The 24,767-nt window shown below is 37.7% G+C and overlaps 2 protein-coding genes across 3 annotated transcripts in view; both read left to right on the top strand.

The window, feature by feature from the left end:
• LOC134804212 (insulin gene enhancer protein ISL-1) overlaps positions 1 to 15,744 on the top strand; it is a 65,104-nt gene extending 49,360 nt beyond the window's left edge. The window contains exons 3-9 of one of the 2 annotated variants that reach the window (XM_063777187.1): positions 4,688 to 4,818; positions 6,196 to 6,263; positions 6,549 to 6,648; positions 12,347 to 12,464; positions 13,140 to 13,302; positions 13,701 to 13,901; positions 14,021 to 15,744. In XM_063777187.1, the coding sequence (XP_063633257.1) occupies positions 4,688 to 4,818; positions 6,196 to 6,263; positions 6,549 to 6,648; positions 12,347 to 12,464; positions 13,140 to 13,302; positions 13,701 to 13,901; positions 14,021 to 14,128 (889 nt within the window). In that variant the 3' untranslated portion in view covers positions 14,129 to 15,744. Of the gene's footprint in view, positions 1 to 4,687; positions 4,819 to 6,195; positions 6,264 to 6,548; positions 6,649 to 12,346; positions 12,465 to 13,139; positions 13,306 to 13,700; positions 13,902 to 14,020 lie in introns of both variants that reach the window. The other variant, XM_063777180.1, reaches the window with a different exon arrangement.
• A 3,017-nt stretch (positions 15,745 to 18,761) lies between these two features.
• Positions 18,762 to 24,767, top strand: part of LOC134800990 (endoplasmic reticulum metallopeptidase 1-like) — a 38,117-nt gene continuing 32,111 nt past the window's right edge. Inside the window, exon 1 of the mRNA XM_063773490.1 lies at positions 18,762 to 19,009. Within this exon, the coding sequence (XP_063629560.1) occupies positions 18,956 to 19,009 (54 nt within the window). The 5' untranslated portion in view covers positions 18,762 to 18,955. The remainder of the gene's footprint in view (positions 19,010 to 24,767) is intronic.

Below are 24,767 nucleotides of genomic sequence, written 5' to 3'. Positions count from 1 at the left end.
TCGAAAACCCGCTTATCCGGCCGGTGTAAACGGGAACAAACATACCATAGACATATCAGGTTCCCGCCGCCCGCCGTGCTGTCATACTGACGTTTGTTTTGGCGCCAAAATACATAATGCTCAGTCAAACCTCGTTTGTTTTCTCTTCGGCACATCAGAGTATAGACTACAAATATTATTCTACCGTCGTGAAATCCATTTCTGAATTTACGCGTGAAATTTCAACACTTATTTCGTGGTAACAAGGTCGAGATATTCGTAAAGTCCTAATACCATAGACAATATTGGGTTGTTGATGTGTAATTCTATATTTTACCCGCGAGAGATGGAAGGGTGAAAAGATAAACATTAGCGGTTATTTTAGTGAATTCATCTTTGGTGTTGAGTAAAAAGAGGCGCCGGCGGTCTGATTGACGGACTGTTGGTTCGATCCGTTTTGGCGACTTTCTCTGTGTAAACAAACTCGTCGTTTAAGCTTTTATTGCAAACGGGAATCCATGACATAATTTTAGTTTACTTTACTTTACCTCTTCTTACATTTACATTACGCTGTAGCTCTATCTTCTATACTATCATCGTCATCATTTAAATTAATAATTGTGTCGCCTAACTTCAAACTCGGCTAAATCCATTCGACCCTCTCAGCAAATCTCTACCCTATTACCTTTTCTTGATACCAAAATCGCATAATCTGACAGATGGATTTACCCGAGTTTGAAGTTAAGCGACTCAATTATATTATCTACTACATATAGAGTTGACATTTTATTCAATAATGTTGCAAAATGTCATTTTCTTATCAGTGTATAGTGCGTGCATTTCGCTCGTACTTGTTCGTACATGTACCACCACGGGCGAGTGATAACAAAATTACATCATTTTATGAATGCAAATAAATAACTTGAAAAAAAAACTTGATATCATTTTGACATCAAAATGTAAGTTCGAATTATCCTCCTGTATTATTTAAGACGTTGTAATCTATCTATCTACCTTTAAACGAGCAGTTCTTGTTTATTTATTTATATATTATATTTCGGGGATCTCGGAAACGGTTCTAACGATTTCGATGAAATTTGCTATATGGGGGTGTTCTGCTATTATGGGGCGATATATCGATCTAGCTAGGTCTTATCTCTGGGAAAACTCGCATTTTTGAGTTTTATGTTTTTCGAGCAAAGCTCGGTCTCCCAGATATTCATACAATAAATAACCTAGGTATATCAAAATAGCTGCCTACCTATTATACATATTAAGTACCTACGAGTAGCTATTTATTTCACTGTGTGTGGTCACATTTCGCAGCTGCGTCTCACACGGTACATGTCATCTTTTGACATTTGACAGAACTGTATACACACAGTATGAAAGTATTATATTTCATTCGTGTTGAAAATATAATTATTATTTTTATTATCATATTTGACCAGGCTCCAATTTCACCACGGTGACAGGTGCGACAATTGTAAAACATCACTGTTGCTGACGTCACAGGCATCCATGGGCTACGGTTACCGCTTACCATCGGGCGGGCCGTATTCCTGTTTGCCACCATCATTGTTTTATTAAAAAAAACTTTATTATATCGGAAAAAAACAGATATTTCTCTTGCTAAGTTTATGACAATTGTCACAAAAACACTACAATTGTCACGAAATTCCGACATATAACTCATTACCTGTCAAGAATTACCTACAATTCTTCTAAATCTTGACAATTGTCAGAAACTTCGCAAAAGAAATATCTGTTTTTTCCGATATAATAAAGTTTTTTTTTAATAAAACAATGATGGTGGCAAACAGGAATACGGCCCGCCCGATGGTAAGTGGTAACCGTAGCCCATGGATGCCTGTGACGTCAGCAACAGTGATTTTACAATTGTCGCACCTGTCACCGTGGTGAAATTGGGGCCAGATGTTAATGTTGTAATAAAGTCATCGGTGTATAAATAACTGATTATTTTGAAGTACTTAGACTAAAACGCGTTTCAAACTGCACTTTTTCTCGGATAAGGTGGTGTAACTTAGTCCCTAAGTCTACCCTAAGGAGTAAACAGATTTAGGGCCACTTGCGCATTCTAGGGTTAACCAACTAACCCGGAGTTAACCCTTTAGCGCCTCTTACACCATCCCACTAACCCGGGGTTAACCGGTTAAACCGTTAATCCATTGTCAAATTGTACTGGTAACCATGTGGTAACTTCAAGCCCCGGGGGCCACTTGCACCATTCACTAACCCGGGGTTAACTAGTTAAACTTGAAGTTACTATGGTTACCAGTACAATTTGACACTGGGTTAACGATTTAACCGGTTAACCCCGGGTTAGTGGTCAGAACAGTTTAAGCCTGTATAAACTGATATAACCCTGTATGGCGACGGCTATGTTCTTGTGGCTCTTAAATAAAAATGTTTTATTTCAACTTCGTGAAGCCTACAAAGCGAAAAGATCCAATAGCGAATACAGAAACCTGAATATAATGCCGCACCCTGGTCCTATTTATACGGAAGCGTCTGGAACTCTTTCGTACTTGCTTTTGCTTTTGTCCTGAAATTCGTCACTCGCTAGGGTTGTCAGAACGTCAGCGTTTAATTAATTTTTCACTTCTCATGCTCAAAAAGTGCACCTTTATGTCGTGCGTAGACGACATAAAATCGCATTTTATGCTCTAGAGCATAAAGTAAAATCATCTATTACGACCCTTATTGACTTAGCAATAAAGTCCATATTCTGCCATACAAACTGCCAGCCCTGCCGGCGCGCCCCCGACCGGCGCTCTCCCGATCGGCGTGTCCCGCGCCTCCGACCGGCCCAAGAACAATTTTCTTTAGTCTTGAATAAATACGTTAAAATAACCTAAAAAAAATGATTTTTTGTATATTTTCCTCGCAATCGAAGTGAAAAGCAGAGTGTACAACAAGGGCATAAATGTCCATTTTTACCCTCGTCTACTATTTTGGTCTTCGCTTCGCTCAAACCAAAAAATTGCCTCGGGTAAAAATGGGTCACTTTATGCCCTTGTTGTACAATCTACTATTCTTTAGTCTGAGGTACCTATGTCATTTGATATTTACTGTGAGGAACATATTATTATACATACATTATGGTGAAAAAAAGCGACGTCTTACATTAGCGAATTAAAGGTATGTGAGTGTAAAGTTTTAAACCCGTGTTGTGCCAGAGGGGGAAATATTCAATTCCCTCTTGTGCAGTAGGAGGCCTGTGCTGCTATTATAATTTGCTTTTAGTTCTAATTATTAATGATGAAACAAAAATATATAAAAATAAATTATCTACATAAACATAATATCATGCGTCATGAACTCGCTAGTAGAATGTTTAACAGAATAAATAAGTAGCAAATCCTGTATTAACTATATCCATTAGGTAACTGTAATTATTAACCTGGCTTCACGGTTAACGATTCCAATATTTAAGTAAGCATATTTTTCTTCAAACCTACCCCCTCATCGGCAACCCTAGCGAGCAATGCTTTTAGCCAGATTGGGGCGGCCTCATCCGCTAAGTGCCGGTCAATAACCTCGCTCAAAATGTGCTTAGGGGTTTGGGGTTCCGTAGCTGACGAGAATTTACAATGGGGTTCCTTATTTTGATGTAAACCTCTTGTGGGGTATGAAAACAACGCGTCTCGTGCTGTGTGAGATCGATAGCTTGGCAGTAAATGCAAAGGCTGACTCTAATTACTCTGTAGATAAAGAGATACGTATCTAACAGTCATCAAAACTAGCACCATACATATTTGTATGCAAGTGTGCTAAGCTAATAGTTTTGCTGACTGTATCAATCTAGACTATTATTTGTGGTACAGTTGCCATCAGATATATCGGAGCGGCCAAGGTGTCCAAAAATATCTGATCACGCACCACTTGATAATAGAGGATTTGTTCAGATATTTGTGAACACCTTGGCTGCTCCGATATATCTGAAGGCGACTGTTCTGTCAGCACCACGTGCACCATTCCACTAACCCGCGGTTAAGCGGATATACCGTAAACCCAGTGCCAAATTGTACTGGTAATCACCATGGTGACGCCAGGTTTAACCGGTTAACCCCGGGTTAGTCCGCAATCCACTACCAATACAGCTCTTACTGAAACAAAGAGCAAACGGCCGCCCGTATCTCTAGCGAGGACCGATTGACTCAAATCAATTACTCAAACACACAAAAAAAAACCCGGGTTAGTGATTAGTGCAAGTTGCCCTCAGAAGCAAAACTAATAGCCAACACGGTCGAAGAATTGAAAATTATATGCGACTGAAGATTTAAGAATAAAGCTTGACATATCTACATGAACACTGTTTTCTGCGTAACTATACTAAATTAGTAACTAGTCTGCTGATTGTCTTATTATTTATAAGTAAATAGGAGTAAATAAATAGGGTCCGTAGGGTGTGGAAATTAAGTACTGCAGCGATAAAAGTTACTTTATGCCCTTGGATATTATAACTCTTCTTTTCTTAAGCCCCCTCCAGACTATGCGCGTGAATCGCGGGCGAAGCCGCGAACGCGAATGTGGAGTCGATTTAGCTGTCTGCGAAAATCGACGCCACACTCGCGTTCGCAGCTTCGCGCCGCGATTCGCGCACGAGTGTGGAGGGGGCTTTAGAGCCATTTACAAGCAGGGGTATGGAAAACATTAATAACATATTGCTGTCTTTGTCTCGCAGGTTATTCGGTACAAAGTGCGACAAGTGCGGGTCGTCGTTTAGCAAGAATGACTTCGTAATGCGAGCCAAGACGAAAATCTACCACATCGACTGCTTCCGCTGCTGCGCCTGCGCGAGACAACTAATACCTGGTCAGTATTAATACGGGACTGTGACTGCCCGCACGCACATTGCCCGTAGAACCGATGGACGTTGGGGCCGAAAGGTTCTCAAGTGGCGACCACGTACCGGGCGCAACGTGGGTAGACCCCCCACAAGGTGGACTGACGACCTGGTAAAGGTCGCGGGAGTCCGCTGGATGCGGGTGGCGCAAGACCGGTCATTGTGGCACTCTTTGGGGGAGGCCTATGTCTAGCAGTGGACGTCCTCTGGCTGATATGATGATGATTATGATGTGACTGCCCTGAACACGCCCTTGACTAGTTTTGTAAATATTTCTGATATTTATAAATACTTTTATTTTTTCGTCGGTATTAGATAAAATTTTGTGGATAGGTAGGGCGATTGTGCACTATAATGAATTTTACTGTCCGGCAGTCCGAGTTTTTACGGTCCGACATGGCACGCCATTAAATGTATATAGTAGCTTGTGCACTACACGTAATTTTACCGTCCGACATTTTACTTTTCCCCATTCCGGAGCGTTTTTTTCCGGTCCGAGATGACAGTTATGAAAAACGTGTTTATGCTTGTGCACTGCGTCTGGAATTAGTATTATTCATGACTTGGCCGGGCGGGGGGGGGCGGGCTAGGGGGGGTGTCTGTTTCATGCCACTGCGCCGCACCTGCAAGTAAAAAGACGGACAAGTGCACAAGCCAATCATCCGTTTTTTTCATGCCACTGCGCCGCACCTGCGAGTAAAAAGACGGATAAGTGCACAAGCCAATCATCCGTTTTTTTTCATGCCATATCGGACCATGAAAACTCAGACTGCCGGACAGTAAAATTCATTGTAGTGCACAATCGCCCGTAGAGTTCCCTCAACTTTGGACATTCATAGTAGAACGTCTAGTTGTGCAAGGAAGAGTGGGAGGTGACAGGGCTAGAGGAAGATCACCAATGAGATGGACCGACCAAATCAAAGCGTGTCGGCCACAGTAAGCGAATGCTCACGGAAAGCAGCTCTACGGGAGGAATGGCGACGTGTCGTTAAACGAGTCGTTCAAAAGTCTACATAATGGCCACGACCACTCTGTCAAGTCAAGAGTGTAATGAAGAAGAAGAGTTCCCTACTTTGTACTCTGTAATAATAAGTGTAAATGATTTCACTATCCTAGCAACTCTTCCTCTGAGTTATGGTTTAAGGTAAACGTACTGGTGCTCGACGCGGTCCCAGTACATGTCATCTTGAAACTTAAGTCATTGCCAATAGAGGTGACAGCAAGGTGTCATCTATTGGACATTAGCATGTCGAGCACTAGTTTACCTTACCTTATTGGAAAAGACGTTTACCTGATTGGAAAAGAAATCGAGAACAAAATAAAACCGGGCCTTATTATTATTGCAGGAGACGAATTTGCGTTGAGAGAAGGCGGTGCTTTATATTGTAGAGAAGACCACGATGTTTTAGAAAAGGTACGTATGTGGTAAGCCATTCACTTCTATATTTTTTATCTTTTATATTTTTCTACCTCTTTCTCGATAGCTATTTTAGGGTTAATAAATAAGATCCAATGTGTCTATTTTATCTTTTGTGGTGGCCCGGCTACTGTTTTTCACATATATTTTTTTACATTTTCGTCTACGTCATGTAAAATACGTATATACCTCACATAGATACTATATTGTGGTTTATAGATGTTTAGTTAGAAAACTGTGCTTGGGCACCACGAGCAAAACTAAAGCAGTGACTCCTTCCAGACTGCGAACACGAGCAGCGGCAGCGGCGCCGAGAGCAACAACAACACCACCCTTAGCAACAACAACTCACACCATCCGCACGAATTGGGCTCTATGTCCGGTGAGTAAGACTCATAATACAATGACACATGCATTACAACATAAGCAGGTTGTCAAGCAACAGCAACCTTCACAACAACAAGTCACGCCATCCGCAAGAGTTGGGCTCTATATACGGTTAGTAATGATCATATCATATAAGTAACTAATTGTGCCTTCATTACTGGTCGGAGTCAGCAAGCCGAATAGGTCCGAATAATTAAGATAAAAACCACTGGACAAAAGCAGCAACCACACCAAAAACAATAGAATATCCACACGAATTGCGTTATACATATGTCCGGTGTGTAAAAAATCCTTAAAATTAACAGATTGAAAAAGTTGAAAAGGAAATTCTTAAAGTTTGATAATGGTAATGCCAAAACAAATATCCGAGAGCGAGAGCGAGAAAGGAGATATAAGTTTTCGTAAAAACGATTTAGAGCCATTCAAGTTTTAGGCAAAATTGTAAAGACAAAAATAAAAATAATTACGTAGATCTTAATTTATGACATGACTATATTACACAAAGGTTGAGTATCTCGTTAAAACCGCACAGTTTAAGTACTTTGAAACCATTCCCTGTAAAATACCCGCTTTACTCATTTTATCCAGGTTCAAAGTTATATTTTTTCAATAGGCCTCATATATAACCGCAATAAAGGAATTGTATAGAAATTAGTTGTTTGAAGTGTCGCGGGGATAGTTATCGGTACACGAGTAATTAGACAGTTATCGCGCGGTTTGGTGATACAACAGATTTGTAACATAGGGCTGACACTTGCGCTGTGAGTAATTCCAATTGACAAAAAAAACTTAAGGTAGGGTAGTAAGTAGAGTATACCTACTGTTATGGACGCCTATTCAAACTTTAAGAATTCTTACTTTATTTGAAATTCATGCGAATGCGAAATGCGCTGCAAGTCGTGTTAAATGTAGTCAGCTGCAGAGGAAAGTGACCCCGCTGCATACAACTTTGTATGCAAAGCGAATAGTAGATGCTGCTGACTGTACCTATACTCCGAGTCGTAATTAGATTCCAAAAAAAGTAAGAAATGTTGCCACTGCAATAATTTGTTTGTAAAATAGTAAATTTGTTTTTATAAATAAACACGCTAAGATAGAAGATTTATTGGTAATTTTACTCCTACGATTTAAAAAAGTACTTTTATTTACTTATTTTTACATAAATACAAGACGCGCTAGTAAAAAGTGGCAACATTGTCTTACTTTTTTTGGAATCTAATTATGATTTTTAGTTTACTAGTCATCAGTTTTTAAAATCTCTATGCCACCCATTCCCGATAATGTGTATAAAAATCCCATTGCCTGGCCCCTTGAAGATTTTATTGGCAATGTTGTACCAATCGCAAAAACAAACCAATTTCAGACTGAAGGCAAATTTCAAACTTTATTAGGTGTGTAACATCGGCAAGTGTATAAATATTTTTTTTTTATATTTTAAGTTTTTTTCAATATGTAAAAACAACTTCATTGACCGGTACGATCATGAGGCGTATTCTGATTGTAATAACCGAATTTACTTGAAATATATTTTTATTTTTGTTTCGTGAAAGAAACTAATTGTTTTATAACTTTTTTAAAGTACCTATTAACTATCATAACAACGCTTTGAATATTAATCAAGTTTCTAATTAAAAAATGCTCTATAATCAAGGTTCTAAGAGTATCGAAAACTCCTTCAAAAAGTTTTACAAGCTCGTAAATGTAACGTAACACTGTTTAACGTAAACGATTTGGAAATATTTAGTGGCAGCCCTAGCTGAAGTGGCTATCGATATCGATGGCGCAGTGATTGGTGTATCACGATCACACGCGCCGACAAACGCACGCCGCGCTTTCATCTCGCCGACGCTGGTTCCCACAGTTGGGCTTCTACATCAAAATACCTAGTAATATTACAAAAACTACATTATTAATTATTGTGATACCTATGCCTAGTTACTAGGCCCTAGTAGGTAACTGCATAATAGGGGATATTACTGCAATGTTCTGCCGCCAGAGTGCAACAGTATGTAGTAGGTACTCTAGTAAATTCATAGACTAACTTATACACACTGTACCTAAAACTGTTTTTTGACAAGTTTTCACAGACAATAAAATATGACATTGATGCATCAAGGCGGTTTGTTAACAAGGGCCTACCGGTAAACGCGAAAATCGAAATTTAGGTATCTGCCTTTTTATCGCTCGAATATGCAAGAGTGATAGAGAGGCAGAAACCGAACTTTCGATTGTCGTGTTTCACGGTAGGCCATGTGATTGACGTAGTGACGTATGATGTGTCATTGATGTTTGTTTACTGTATGTGTACTAGTTACGCCACCTACGCAGAGCTTTGCCTAATATTTCCTATTGCAATGTTACAAGTAATTTTTCGGGACAATTTTACAAGAATTTATATAAAAAAATAAATTGTTTTTGTAACAGATATCATTTCGGACAATGTAGATAAAAGAAAGATTACGAAGATAAAAAAAAACTGTAGGCTTCCGGCTTTAATATCGATATTATTTATTTTACTTCCCGTTATAATTATGTCGCTAGCGCAATCTAAATGAAAGGATGGCGATGGCGTCGTAATACCGCCGCTGCAAAGACGTTTAATATAAACTAAATTCTATTTTAACTAGCTTCTGCCCACGACTTCGTCTGTGTGCTGCGAGGAAAGATGATAATAATGATACCCTATGTCCTTCCCTGCGCCTCAAACTATCTAGATACAATCTGATACATACCAAATTTCATCTAAATCAGTTCAGCGGTTTAAGCGTAAAGACGAGGTAACATACAGACCGACCAGAGACAGAAAAACATAGCCGACATAGAGTAGTTTTTATAAATAATCATCATCATTATACACGCAGACGAAATCGTGGGCAGAAGCTAGCATGTATTACAAATGTAAAAGTAACTGTCTGTCTGTTATCTCTTCAAGCTTAATTAAACCACTGAACCAATTTAGATGAAATTTGGTATTGAGATAGTTTGAGACCCGAGGAAAGACATAGGATAGTTTTTATCATCATCATCATCCCACGCAGGCGAAGTTGCGGGCAAAAGCAGTGGGGAGACACTCCTCTTTTCGGGCAAACTCGGCTCCATTCGGCTCAGCATTGCTTCGAGCGATTATTAGGGTTGGCACCACTTGACGTCCTTTTGCGTGCACGACCACAGATAAGATAAATACATACAAGACATGCAGTCTGCCACTTTTCCTAACGTTCCCTACATAATATCAAAACACACATGGCTACAGATTTTAGAAGTTAATGTTGCTAGACTTCATCTTTACATGACAAGATAATATGATATGATGGAATACTTTATTACCTTGTTCACCAATGAAATACCCTCAATAATTATTATGACGATATAAATTCCATTTCACACGTCCACGCCGGATTAATGCCTCGTGTTTGACACGTGTGAGGGGTACTTTAGGTGCTTACCTCGATATGCAAATGGACATCGTACATTATTAAACAGACTGGAGCAACCGGAGCCTTATTTTCTATGCATTTGACGTATGAAAATAACATTCGAATACTTAGTGATGGTCTCGTACTTGCACTCTATGTTCTCATTTGTTTGTGCATTATTATTATCGGTCGGTGGTCTCTATCGAATCAGACGTAAAAGACGAGATAATAACATATCTGATACACATTAAAAATAATAAACAAATAACACAGGTATGGACTTTCGCCCTTGTCGATGAAAGATAAAAGATTTATCTAGGTTTTTTCAACCTGACCTATTTTACTTACAAATACTTAGCTGTAAGTTTCCGACAATAGCACAAGGTAAGTACATATCTATCACATCATTTGCATCGCAGTGGAAATCGCATGCGATTTGTTGCAAATAGCAATTACCTACTTACAAATTGTTACCTAAGTGTTATGCAGAAAGATCCAAAGGGACCATCATCGAATTCGAAAATAATTGCCACTCAAATATTACAAGAGCGATAAATTTGAACGAAACTTATGCACATTAAGGGTCGGTTGCACCAAACTGTGTGTCACCGTTAAAGCATTCGCTAAATGTTAATGTATGGGAAGTTTCATGCCACACTGTTGATTAACGTTGATCAGTTCGTTAAATGAGGTTGGTGCCTGTCATCGTTAAAGCGTTCGCAAAATTTTATTGTATGGGTATTTTCATAGTTCTCTATTGATCAGTCTGTCAAATGTGGTTCGTGCAACTGGCCCTTAGAGCCGTTACGCAATGTCGACTAGTCGCCGGCGACTTGGGCTCTCGGCGACAAAACATAGGCCAGGAGACCAAGCCAAGCACAAGCATCACTAAAACATATTGTGTTCTTCACAATTATGTTCGAGAGACAGGACGGATACAAATTTGTCGTCTCGACAGTTGCTCGCAGTGTGAACGTTTCCATTTGAACCCGCGTTCCTAGTGGTCGTCGGCGACCAGCAGTCGCTTGTGCGTCGCCACTAAGTACGCAGCGAGTCGCCCTGGTCGCAGTCGCTAAGTGCGTAAATGCCTATATAAAATAAGGAAGTCACAGTCGCCGTCTACTGAATGAGTCGCCGGCGACCAGTCGACAGTGCGTGGTCGTGCGTGCGTGCCCTTGCTACACGGTCGCCGACAAGCCTTCAGAATTCAGACCGCGTGGCCATGGTCTGTCCCGGACCGTGTAGACAGTTGTTTCCAACAAAATTTGACCAAAACTGACCAAGGACAGACCAAGGTCAGACGGTTAGAAGGCTTGTCGGCGACTGTGTCTTGCTACACTTGCTTGTGGGCTTTTACTCTTAAGACGTTCGGACTTCGAAATAGTCGCCTAGGGCAAAGACAGACACGCCGAGTCATAAATCTAAAGAATTATATATCGATTATTGGGTCATTAGTCTATAATCTGCATTCATCTTAGATGATATCTTATCAATCCTATACATGTAATATAAGTTTTCATCGCATTGATTTACAAGAGATACCTAGGTACAATTATTTTTTGTTTTGTACATTCTAATGATTCTATCTCTTTTTGTGGTTAGTGTGTTGACTGTCAAACGCAAAACAAAAATAGGTAATCAAAAACATTTTATTCATAAAATACGCGGTTCACGTTAATTAAAATAAATTGTGCCCAAATAAACATTAAAACGCCTGCTCGATTTATACCGCAAATATTAACACTTGAGAACTTGGCTACAATATAAAGGTAGGGGATAACTAGATAAGACATTAATTTACTAGATCTATGAGATGAGAATAGATTGGTATAGTAGTGAACAATAAGTACAGTGACATTGTGATTATACTGATCAAAAACAACACTTTGACTGCATATTATTAATCTCTCGGACACGCGCTTACAAGCCGGCGAATAATACATTTACAAAGGACTTACTGGACTTAGCCCCCGTCCGGCTGGGATTAGCGTAGGTGTGAAACAGGCTCAACCCTTTGTTGACCCTTCAAAATTAGAATGACTTTAATGATTTAGGTGCCAATTATTGTAACTTAATCAAACAACGAACATAAACATAATTCTCAAAAATATCCGTTAAGCTAGCACGATCAAATCAAACTTCACAAGTTTATATTTGACGCTTTGACGTAAAGCGTGGTATTGCCAATTGATAAAAAAAAAACAAAAATCGGGTAAAATATTAAACTTATATTATAAGCAGCTTTAGTTATAACCTTTATTTCATTTGGTATTTCAGATTCTGGCAGTGAGTCAGGCTCCCACAAAAGCGGCAGAGCGCGGACTACCGCTGCAGCTGACGGAAAACCGACGAGAGTTCGCACTGTACTTAATGAAAAACAACTACATACGCTTAGGTTGGTATTTCACCTGTCTAATTTCTTGGTCCAATGTGCATTGCGTCTCACTCTCTTATTATATGTGAGACGCAAATACACATTGGACAGAGAAATTAGACAGGTGGAATACCACCCTTAGGTATGTTCTTTTTTTTAATTGTACCGCTACCGATAACTTCCTAATGTGTGATGTAATGTATATTATGTGATGTTAGTTTGTTTCTGGTCTTTTTTATCTGTATTTCATTTACCTTGTTGTTTGAATGTTTGCCACGAGAATATACAATTTCTATTCTATTATATTCTAATTATCTTGGTCGTGTAGTACCTATTGGAGGCCCTACCGCGGACACCGAATTTCGCAAATTGCGGGAATCTTTCTCTACCATTATAATTACGCTTTAATTGGAGTAAAAGAGAAAGATGCCCGCAATTTGCGAACATCCGTATTCACGGTAGGCCCTCTGCAATGATAATTGAATTGTATATCGATTCTTATGCAATTAATCAGCATGTATACTGTGTCATCTGTGTCTGATATTTCTTAAAGGTTGTACTTAATCTTAGGAGCGCATTACCAAACTAACAAACTAAACAGGTAGATAGGTACTTTGTACTGTGTAACAACGCTAATCTCTCAAAACCATTAATTATAAAAATGTACTACTGTTAATATTCGTTGATATATTTCAGAACTTGTTACGCGGCTAATCCACGCCCCGATGCTCTGATGAAGGAACAGTTAGTGGAAATGACTGGACTCAGTCCCAGAGTTATAAGAGTCTGGTTCCAGAACAAGCGTTGTAAAGATAAGAAAAAAACTATACAGTTGAAAATGCAGATGCAGCAGGAGAAGGTGGTAATTTATCCTTTGGTATACTTTTTAATTAATAGTTTTTAAAACTTAAGTAAGTTTAAGTACCAATTAATGTAAAAAATTGCCATTAAACATCTGCAAATGCTATTTGTCAGCATAAAAATAATAACCTGGCATTTCATACTTGAAAAGAAAAGATTTGTTTCAGTTTAACATCTCATGGACTACATGGGTACACCCAGCTGCAAAAGGGCATATCTTATTTATGAATGGAATTTAGTCATAAAGTGGGAATGCACTTTTGCAGCTATACACCAATTTCGTTACTTTCGCTGCGAGTCCAGAGTAGTTAAATTTTTTGATAATGTATCACACTATCACAAACGGTAGATATGTTATATGTATTACCAAATTAATCACCTATCCCTATACTGCAGGAAGGCCGCCGCATGGGGTACATGTCGATGGGCGTGCCGCTCGTAGCGGGATCGCCGGTGCGGCACGAGCCGGCGGGCAGCCTGGCGTTGGAGGTGACGGCGTATCAGCCGCCATGGAAGGCGTTGTCGGATTTCGCACTACATGCTGACTTAGATCGCGCACCACATCACAGCGCGGCTTTTCAACAGCTTGTAAATCAGGTACTTTTTGTTAATATTTCGAGTAGATATTACCTAATAATACAAGTTTATAAATGCTGATTGATAGGTATGTATATGTGTTGCGTAGTACATATTAATATAAGCGTTATTATCAACAGATGCATGGTTACGACGTACCATCCCTGCCACCTCCACGGCCGCCTCACGGTGAGGACAACTACGTGACCTACCTCGAGAGTGATGATAGCTTGCCGCCTTCACCCTAGTGCACCCTAACGTAATGGCCGCAAGGCCCTAAAATCAGTGCTGTCTGACTGAAAATAAACAGTGCATTGTACAGGAATATTTCGCAAATAGCATGACATTAGATAAAATCTTAACGACGCCGATCAAGCATTTGTTGGATACCTATCACTGTATCTTCAGTCAGGTTTAAATTTCAATGGACTTTAAAATTGGAATACACGAGAAATCATACCAGTTAGCGTTAAATTTTCGTCTTTGTTTATGGAAATTGAATGTAGGGGATAGTGCAAGATTAATGCTGTATTCATTTTTATATCCGTGGTTTGATAAGTTATTGATTTTGAAAATAAAAACTGCCGGTGATATCTGTCGTCTGAGTACATTCTCTGGAGCACGTGATAACTTAATTGTTTGACTTATAACCAAATACATACTAATAAGTAAAATTACCTACTACGAGAGCAATACCAATACACAATAATATATGTATTCTTTGTTTTGTTATTATTGTTGGTAAAACACTACTTAAAGTACCTATTAAACATTTTCAATGGCAAAGTTATTGAGCTTCTCGTGCGTAAAAAGAATCTCATTATAAGTACCTAAACATAATACCCAACGTGTAGGGAAGGGTAAATGAAGAAAGATAGTTTACCGGTTACCTAAATAGACTGTGTCCTCGAAAACTCGCTTATTCAATGATGGCATTATCGTGTATATCTGTGCGTTATCACGTGACTGTCAAGCAATTTAGTATGTTGATGTTTACGTCAAATATTTTATAGTTTTTTTCTACTTGAGGAAACTACTCATTTATTTGGGATGTTGTTATCTATGGAGGTTCACCTTAAGACTCTTCATTAATTTTCTCCTTCCTGTCACAGGTTAAAAATCATATGAACTATTCAAATGAAAATATACATAAATTGTATATTTGTAAAGTTAAAAATATTCAAATATATGTTATAACTTGCTTTTATGTGATGTTTACCATTAGTTTGTTAGTTATAAATAATTTATGTATTTTCATATTTTGACTAAGTAATGTCTATTTTTTACATAATTGAACTAAGATCACGACCTGTTAGCCTTTGTCATGTATATAGGTTTTGTGTAAATATAATGTAAAAATTGCATATAATATACATATTGAATAATTACCTACTACTAGCTACTTAATAATCAGTATAACGTAATTTAAGTGAACAAAATAAACTGCGTGTTTAAATGTTCTAAAAATATGACAATGAGTGTAAACACAAAGTCTTTGAAACAACTTTTCTTAAAATATTTCTGGATAAAAAAATCGTATAAACAGTTAACAGTTAGGCCACACGAGTGCCTTTGCAACGCGCGTTAAAAAAGCGCTCGAATCTGTCCGCAGCCGCATGCTAAATTCGATTTAACGACCAAGGTAAAGTCGAAAATCCAACAACGCTTGATGAAAAGCGCCACCGCCATCGTATGAATAAATACACATGTATCCATCCTAGGGTGGTTCACGTTTGTATGGGATAAATTCAAACTCTAGCTAGAAGAAGCGGCACTCCCTCATTTTGTTACACTTGTTGTTTACAAAATACGCCAAGTTTTGTAATCTTATCTCAACTACAAGGGGGTGCTCAAACACATTGAAAATTTTAAAATTTGTATGAAATACAAATAAATCAATCTATTATTTTTTTTATTTTTATGTAAGTAGTAGTTTTCACATTATTTGAAAGTGTGATTTAAAATTTATTGTGTAAAAAAACTGTTTATTTCTATTTTTTATGATTTTTAGGTGAAATTAAAATAACCTTACTTTTGAAAAATTATAAAAAATAGAAATAAAAATGTTTTTCTACTTTAAAACTTGTAAATCACATGTGTCAATAGTGTGAAAACAAATACTTCAATAATATTCTGAATAATAAATACTTTTTTTTTTGGGTTTCATACAACATACAAAATCAAATTTTTTTAAACATGCAGATACGTCTGCGAGCGATATTCCAAATTTTATATTAAAGGAAAAAAATAATAATAAAAATTAAAATAAAATTTGGAACATACAAAATGTCAAAGTGGTTGAATACCCCCTTGTAGTTGAGATAAAATTACGAAACTTGGTATATTTTATCAGCATAATAAGTGTAACAAAATAAGAAGGTGCCCCGTCGGAAAAAAAATGTGTTTTGAACCACCCTAATCCATCCATTTGTGTCATTCCAGCGCTTTTTTAACGCGCGTTGAAAAAGCGCTCGTGCGAATGAATTTTGCCTTTTCCGCACAATTTTGTACAATCTTATCATCGTATAACCATTTTGACTTTACAGATAAAACAAGTATTCCTTTGGTTTGTTGTACAATAAATTCAAACAATTTTGAAGAGATTACCAACTTTTAATTTATTTTGTAGTTAATAAAACTATACAGTGTACCTACTTAGATTGTGAGCATAATAAAAAAAACGGTGAGTACTTAACTATTCGTTTTCATATTTCAAAGTTTCCATATTGATTGATATGACAAGTTGACAACCTGTGGCCTATTTTATAAAGCTACAAGTTACAATTTACAAGCGGAAGTCTCTTTCTAACCCTATGTGTTAGAACGAGACTTCCGCTTGTAAATTATAATTATAAAATAGGCCACTGACCTCTCCCCTATCCCTTAACAATCGTTGAAATAAGTAGCTATAGATTGACCCAGGACTGTCTCATTTCAAACATAGATCTAGAACAGTGGTGGGCAAACTTTTCTTTTCATGGGGGGCCAGAAAGTTTAGGAAATTTAAGTGGAGGGCAGAATTGTAGCTAAAATTTATTTAGATTTGTGATAATCGTGGGCCAATGCCATATACCTACCTACTAATTATTTCATAGGACCGGCGGTGGGCCGGATAAAATCCATTCGCGGGCCGCAGATGGCCCGCGGGACGTCCTTTGCCCACCACTGATCTAGAATCATACTGTCTTGGTATTAAGCTAGTAAAGCCTGACCAGGAATATATGATCACGCGCCATGTTGCGGAATTTTACTGGAACTAATTTTTCGATACCATACCACACCATACTATACTGAACTGTCACCGTATACAATGAGAGTAACAGCGCCCTCTTGACAATGATCATGTAAGTATTCCTGGCCAGGCTTTACTAGCATCCAAAAGAAAGGGATGAGTACCTATAATTTTCCTGGTTCTTACTGACCGACTAGTTGAGTTTGCCAGACTATAGTACCGTAAAACGGGGTGAAAAGACACGATTTTCAACTTCAAGGACGATTTTCGCCAATAATCCAAATGTAAAAAGTAAACATTTTGATATTATTTTTTGAGTCTTGGTTAGTTCTTCAATTTAGCATTTGAGAAATAAAATTTTACCTAGCCAATTCAGAGAAAATCAAAGAAAACTACCTGTTTTCTCCATATCCTTAAAACGGGTTCGATAGACACAAGAAAGGGGTGAATATAAATATTAAGTTTTAGTTGTCATAGGCATCGAATTTGGTCATTATTATGTTGATAATCTATTGGCAAATGGTATATATATCTGTTAAACAGCTATTTCACACAAAATTAGTTTTTCGTGTCTTTTAACCCCCAAGGCGTGTCTTTACACCCCTTTGTTGTATCTAATCTCTCCCTATGGCCTAACTATTCACCCCATATGCGTGTCCACTGACCCCTTTATCACGTAAAATTGCTATTATTAGTTTTTTTTACAAAAAAAATGCTTCTTTATAGAGAAAATTAGTGATATTATTTATTATTTAGGTACTACAGATACTATATTACCAGGTTAGCTAACTTTTACTAAGTTAATGTCAAAACATTTACCGCTAGTTCAAAGTTCAGACAGGCTTCGTTTCTTACCTCGGCGAGACCTTACTTTAGAGTAAAAAAAATCTAACTTTTAGGCAGTTTGATTAAGTTATTTTAGAATCAATGTAGAGAATAAATAGTCTACTATATACGCATTCCAAAAAATCTAATTTTAGAGATGTACGTTTTTAAATATAACAACTTGAAAGAAAAGGTTCAAAATGTCTCTATTCACCCCGCGATTTCTGTTGACCCCGTTTTACGGTACTGATAGTAACCGGCCACTGCAGCTTACTCACCATCAAGAACACAGCACTATACTATGCGCTATACATATACCTAGGTATTTCCAGCGCGTTTTTCACTATGTCCCTACGGAGAAAACGGCTTCGGCACCATTTTAAGTCGTGTTTCTAATTTTGTAAGGAACAATAAGCTTTAAATATCAATAATATTGAGAAAAAAGAGAAAAATGTACATACAACATCTACAGAAGCATTGATTGTTGAACTTCAGAAGATATTTCTTTTCTACATGTCTACGGTCCTTTGCAAAAGACAAATTTAAGGGACGGTTAAGACTGATGTGGCTTTAATAATAAAAATTATATGTTGAAGTTGTAACCTCTCGCGATACCTACTCTATTTCAGCTAGTGAGTATTATATTCTTTGATTTCAGCCTAGAACTACATTTCTTTTTTAACTATCCTATTCTTGTACATATACAATAACCAGGGAAGTTTTTAGTCTACTGCTGGTAACACTATATCTGTCAAAAGTGTCAATGTCAGTTAAATATCATTCTATGCTATTGCTACATTCTACATTGGAAGGAAAGAAGAAAACGTCTGATAACAATACAGATTAGGAACTTTTTATTTATTGGGCGAACTAAGCGCGGCAAATCCAGTCTTATGCTTTGGATATGCCGGTTGCGGACTGCTATTTTAAATAGATTGTAAAAAGAAATTTTATATAATAGTAAAGTTTTAGAAACACTGTATGTGTAAAAAACCTAAGTGCCTTTGAAAATAATAAAATGAAGTTCGAAGATGATCAAGATGACCGCTTAAACCTGAAAAATAGGACTAAGGTGAGATATTTTGTAATTAAATTATTTCCGTGATTTGTAGGTAAGGGGCTGTCCATAAATTACGTCATCGATTTTTGGCGATTTTTGACCCCCCCCCCCCTATAATCATCCAAAAATCATGCTTCAAATGACCCCATTTCCTCCTACTTCATGCTACCGTCATCCGATGTCCAGACCCCCCCCCCCTAATTTGAAATGACGTAATTTATGAATAGCCCCTAACAGAAGGTAGGTTTTTTCCCTACAAATTTAACGGGACACAAACCTCTTCAGACTTTGAATGTACTTAATCAATTTTTTTTAAACATTTTTATTTATGACAGTTTGCAAAATCCAGTGAGTATTAGAACATAGTGATTATATGCTCTTTGGTGAGTATATATTATTATGTGAATAAGTGATGAATAAACTTAAGGATTCACAGTACCTATTATCTCTTGGTTAAAAGTATTACATCAAAATCTATGTATTGGTCTTATAATGGCTTTCTACAATTTCTTCCTTCGGGTCAGTTTTTATTTATTATTGTGAAATATTTTAATTAATAGGGTCATTTAACATATAGCCATGGAGGTCACCTATCCTGTAGGTAGACTATACATCTGTTAGACTTTTTGGGCATTATGTATTAATATACAATGTATTGTTACATTATTAAAATTGATGCAGTTTTAATAAATTTGAAAATATATTGTCATCACTGTAAAGAAACATTCAACACACTGAAAGAATGACTCATTAGGGGTGTTGATTGGTTATTGGCTACTGAATCTAACACAGGGGTTCCCATTTTTTATCAGTGTGCGCCCCACTTGCAAGTTTACATATAAAATTACAGCGCCCTAACCTAGTTATTCGAAATAGATAGGTGCATGGTGAGAAAGATTGCCTCACGGTGCCCCTCTTTACTGTCTGTGGCGCGCCAAGGCGTCGCGACGCACAGTTCGGGAACCCCTGCTCTAAAAACTGCATAAATAAAACACTGGTCAATGCAAATGGCCCACTACTTAAAGTAGAAAATTTGGATTTGCATTATTTCAAACATATTAAGTACAGGAAACTAGAGTACCTACTCGTACCATTGATTATTTTTAAGATTATTTATTCTTTACTTCTCACCATTAGGCCATCAAATACAAGGAATACTAAAGTTTTTATCTTACAATATTCAAAATAAACTTAATTTATAATTAACTTAATTTATTTGGGTGATAAATTTAAAAGTAAGATGAAAGTTGTCTAACTGCCCCAAAAACCGCTGTTCATACAAGCACAGGCCCCATTTTCCTCTCTGGTTATTAACATTATTAGAAATATTTTGACACAATTTGATGTAGGTATATTGATGTAGACCAGCGGTCGGCAACCTTTTAGCAACCAAGGGCCACATAGTAGTTAACGAAGTTGACGCGGGCCGCACTTTGTTAATATGTGTGAATTTATCAGACATTGTACAAAATAGCCAGGAAGGCTCGCGGGCCGCAAGTGAGAGGTTCCCGCGGGCCGCCTGTTGCCAACCGCTGATATAGACCATTGATTATTACCTACAAGAGTTAGGAGCATTAAAAAAGGCATATATTAGCATAGCTATGCCCTATGGTTAATACCTATACTAAAAGTTGTGTTAAAACATGACATCAATATCCAGGGAGGAAAATGTGGATTATGTTTGTATGGAGAAGTGGTTGTCCCCTTTTCATCTTAAACTATGGTTTACTTGTACTTGGTTATTATTTTGTTTTATAATGTAAGAATTTTAACAACTTATTCCTTGGATAATTTGAGAAATCTACTTGATAAACTCTGCTTGAACTACACGTAGCTAAATTGTGTCTACTATTTAGATTGTATAACTTATCATAATTTATAAAAGGGCTTAAGCTATTATGACCATTGCTGAAATGTTACTATTCTACAATGTTGTATTTCACATGCATTGCCCCTGTGATTTGTGAGTTAGCTGCTCCATTGTAATAAGATGAAAAAGGTATGTATAAAATAATATTAGCCATTAGCAGGGGTGCGAAACTCCTGACTTCGGTCAAACTCGGCTCCGCTCGGCTCAGCATTGCTCCGAGCAATTATTAGGGTTGGCACCACTTGACTTCCTTTTGCGTGCACGATCACAGATAAGATAATCACTTGATTTTTGACAACCCTAAATAGCCGAAAGGGATAGTGCCATATATTAGAAAGAGACAGCATGATTCGACCCTGAACCGCTGTCAAACTTCGTTTTTGTAGGAAGTTTCCTTTTTGTACGGTAGTACTATTAATTATTCTGTGCCATTAGTGAAATCAACTATACCTATACTTACTATATTTAGGTAAGTCTAGTAAGCTTGTACTTTTTAGGGTTCCGTAGCCAAATGGGAAAAAAACGGAACCCTTATGGATTCGTCATGTCTGTCTGTCTGTCCGTCCGTATGTCACAGCCACTTTTGTCCGAAACTATAAGAACTATACTGTTGAAACTTGGTAAGTAGATGTATTCTGTGAACCGCATTAAGATTTTCACACAAAAATAGAAAAAAAAAACAATAAATTTTGGGGGTTCCCCATACTTATAGTTCGTTTTTTTTAGCATTAGAAATAAGGTAAACAATCTTGATGTGTCTTTTAATTGAAAAACACATTTTAAAAATAAGTTACGGCAAATATGTAACAATTATGAACCTCTAATACGATCTTTTATATTCTTCTGCTTTCATAAGTAATAGTTATTGATTTTTATAAAGCGTTTTTTCAATTAAAAGACATGTCAAGATCGCTTACCTTCGTACAAGTTCTTTCTAATGCTAAAAAAAACGAGCTATAGAACTGAAACTCAAAATTTTCTTTTTTCATCAAACCCATACGTGTGGGGTATCTATGGATAGGTCTTCAAAAATGATATTGAGGTTTCTAATATAATTTTTTTCTAAACTGAATAGTTTGCGCGACAGACACTTCCAAAGTGGTAAAATGTGTGTCCCCCCCCCCTGTAACTTCTAAAATAAGAGAATGATAGAACTAAAAAAATATATGATGTACATTACCATGCAAACTTCCACCGAAAATTGGTTTGAACGAGATCTAGTAAGTAGTTTTTTTTAATACGTCATATGTCGTAAACCGCAATTTTATTCTGTTACTTGCTGCTACGGAACCCTTCATGGGCGAGTCCGACTCGCACTTGGACGCTTTTGAAATTTGAAATTGTCTTACAATATAAAATTGACGTTGTTGTATGATAAACACAAAGCACTAAACATTTGTTATTTTGCAATCTTTAAGATAACCAAAAGATTGAAAATAAGGATGGTAGCAGTTTGAGATAAATTGTTATCTAATCAACCCACATCTCCTGTTAGAGATTTTTTGCGTAACTTAGAAAAACTAGGTAAGTGGGTAAGGGCGCATGATAGCGGGCCCCGGGCTCAGAAGCAGTAGCTGAAAGATAAACGCTAAGACAAGAGAAATAGAGTCGGGCCACGCTAAGTTTTCATGCCAAGTGCCATAGGCAGGTTTTTGTTTTTACCTATTTTGTGTGAAAGACACGCAGCACAAATATTTGGATAAGTACGGCTAGGTAGGTAGGTATGTGGTGGACCTAAGCCTAAACCTACAGTTCATACCTATTCAAGTAGATATCCCGGAAATTCGATATGTTGATTCAAATTGTCATAAAAAGATTAATAATAAAAAATAGATTAGCGTAGAAACCAATAAATATTTGATATATTACTTTAGTGCAATAAATGTTAACAACCTTTCCTATCTTAACTATGGCTCAGTCTTTAGTGATAAAGCTGGCATTTCGTGGTACATTGGTAATGGCAATGAGAACTCTAAAAATAAACTATCCGCATACGTAATAGGAAGTATAAACTAGCAAAAAGCAGAGCTTTGTAAGGGCTCGCGGAATTTTTCTACCTATATAGTTATAATTACTAAGGTAGTTTTTAATATGAGATTCATCTTAAAAAACCGGACAAGTGCAAGTCGGACTCGCCCGCCGAGGGTCCCGTACAAATTTAACGTATTTATTAATTTATTTACAAAAAAAATTGTTTTCAAATATTTTCCCAGTACTTGTAGTGACGATATTACTTGCCAAATTTCATAGTTCTAGAAATTCTAGATCAATGGGAATTACCATACTTAAGGGGGCCCACAGATTACCAGTTCGCCGGACGATATCAACCTGTCAGTTGTTCGGAGCTGTCAAATTTTGCGTTTAACTGACCGGCTGATATCGTCCGGCGAAGTCCGTCAGTAGGCCCCTTTATAGGTACATTTTGATTCCTTTGAGAGTTTCGAAATATAATTTTTTTGCGGCATAAACGGCCGTATCTTTTTTTCCGATCACTTACAACTCTTAGAAGTTTAAATTTTTCACAGCTTTTAGGACCTAAGTTATGCTTTTAATTTCAACTCGATACATCCACGCGTTCCCGAGATAAAAGGTCTTAGTAGACAGACGGACGGACAACAAAAGTGATCCTATAAGGGTTCCGTATTTTTCCTTTTGAGGTACGGAACTCTAAAAATGATATGATATGATATAAGGGCTTCTATAAATAATTAATACCCCAAATCATTTTGTATTATATTATATCAAGAGTGTTTGTATTATATTATATCAATAGGTACTTATATTTAATAGTTTAACTCCGAGCAACACTTACAAATGTCCGGAGCACCTATAGCTTCTTGACCGGTAGACATGAATATGGGCGTAGCGATGTGACAACCCCATCGCGTGCTGATGGACCAGTACAATCAGTCAACGCAGGGTAGCTTGTGGAGAGCTGTTGGGAAGAAACATTCCCACGGCTCCTGGGAAGTGGGAAGTTCTGCCACCCGATAGAAGGGTGGATAAAAAGGGCCCTCTGCCTCTGTCTTGCTTTAGCCGGTCGTCCAGAGTGGAAAGCGACATCGTTATTGACATTTGAAACGATAAGGCAGTAATATCGCGCTGCAATACTGCTGTCGACTGCGATATTAGTGCCGACTATATTACTGCAAATGTCAATAATACTGGCAGCGACATCAATTTTGACATTTGCAACAGTAAGGTAGTAATGTCGCGCTGCAATACTGCTGCCGATTGCAATATTACTGCAGACTACATTACTGTCGCAAATGTCATAAACCCTGGCAGTGACATCGATTCTGTCTTCTGAAACAGTAAGGCAGTAATATCGCGCTGCAATACTGCTGGCGACTGCGATATTCCTGTCGACTGCATTACTACCGCAAATGTCAAATACCCTGGCAGCGACATCGATTTTGGCATTTGAAACAGTAAGGCAGTACTATCGCCCTGCAATACTGCTGCCAACAGCGATATTACTGCCGACTGCATTACTACCGCAAATATCAAAAATCCTGGCAGCGCCTGTCATTTGCGCGCTGCAATACTGCTACCGATTGCAATATTACTGCAGACTACATTACTGTCGCAAATGTCATAAACCCTGGCAGTGACATTGGTTTTGTCTTTTGAAACAGTAAGGCAGTAATATCGCCCTGCAATACTGCTGCCAACAGCGATATTACAGCCGACTGCATTACTACCGCAAATATCAAAAATCCTGGCAGCGATATCGATTTCGACATTTGCGCGCTACAATACTGCTGCTGACTGCAATATTACTGCCGACTACATTATTGCCTCGAATGTCAAAAACCCTGGCAGCGAAATCGATTTTGGCATTTGAAACATAGGCCAGTCATCTTAAGCCTAAAAAGGGGCTCAACTTCGGAATGAGAG

Source organism: Cydia splendana, chromosome 2 (assembly GCF_910591565.1).
Source record: "Cydia splendana chromosome 2, ilCydSple1.2, whole genome shotgun sequence".
NCBI lineage: Eukaryota > Metazoa > Arthropoda > Insecta > Lepidoptera > Tortricidae > Cydia > Cydia splendana.
This window is presented reverse-complemented; position numbering and strand designations above follow the sequence as displayed.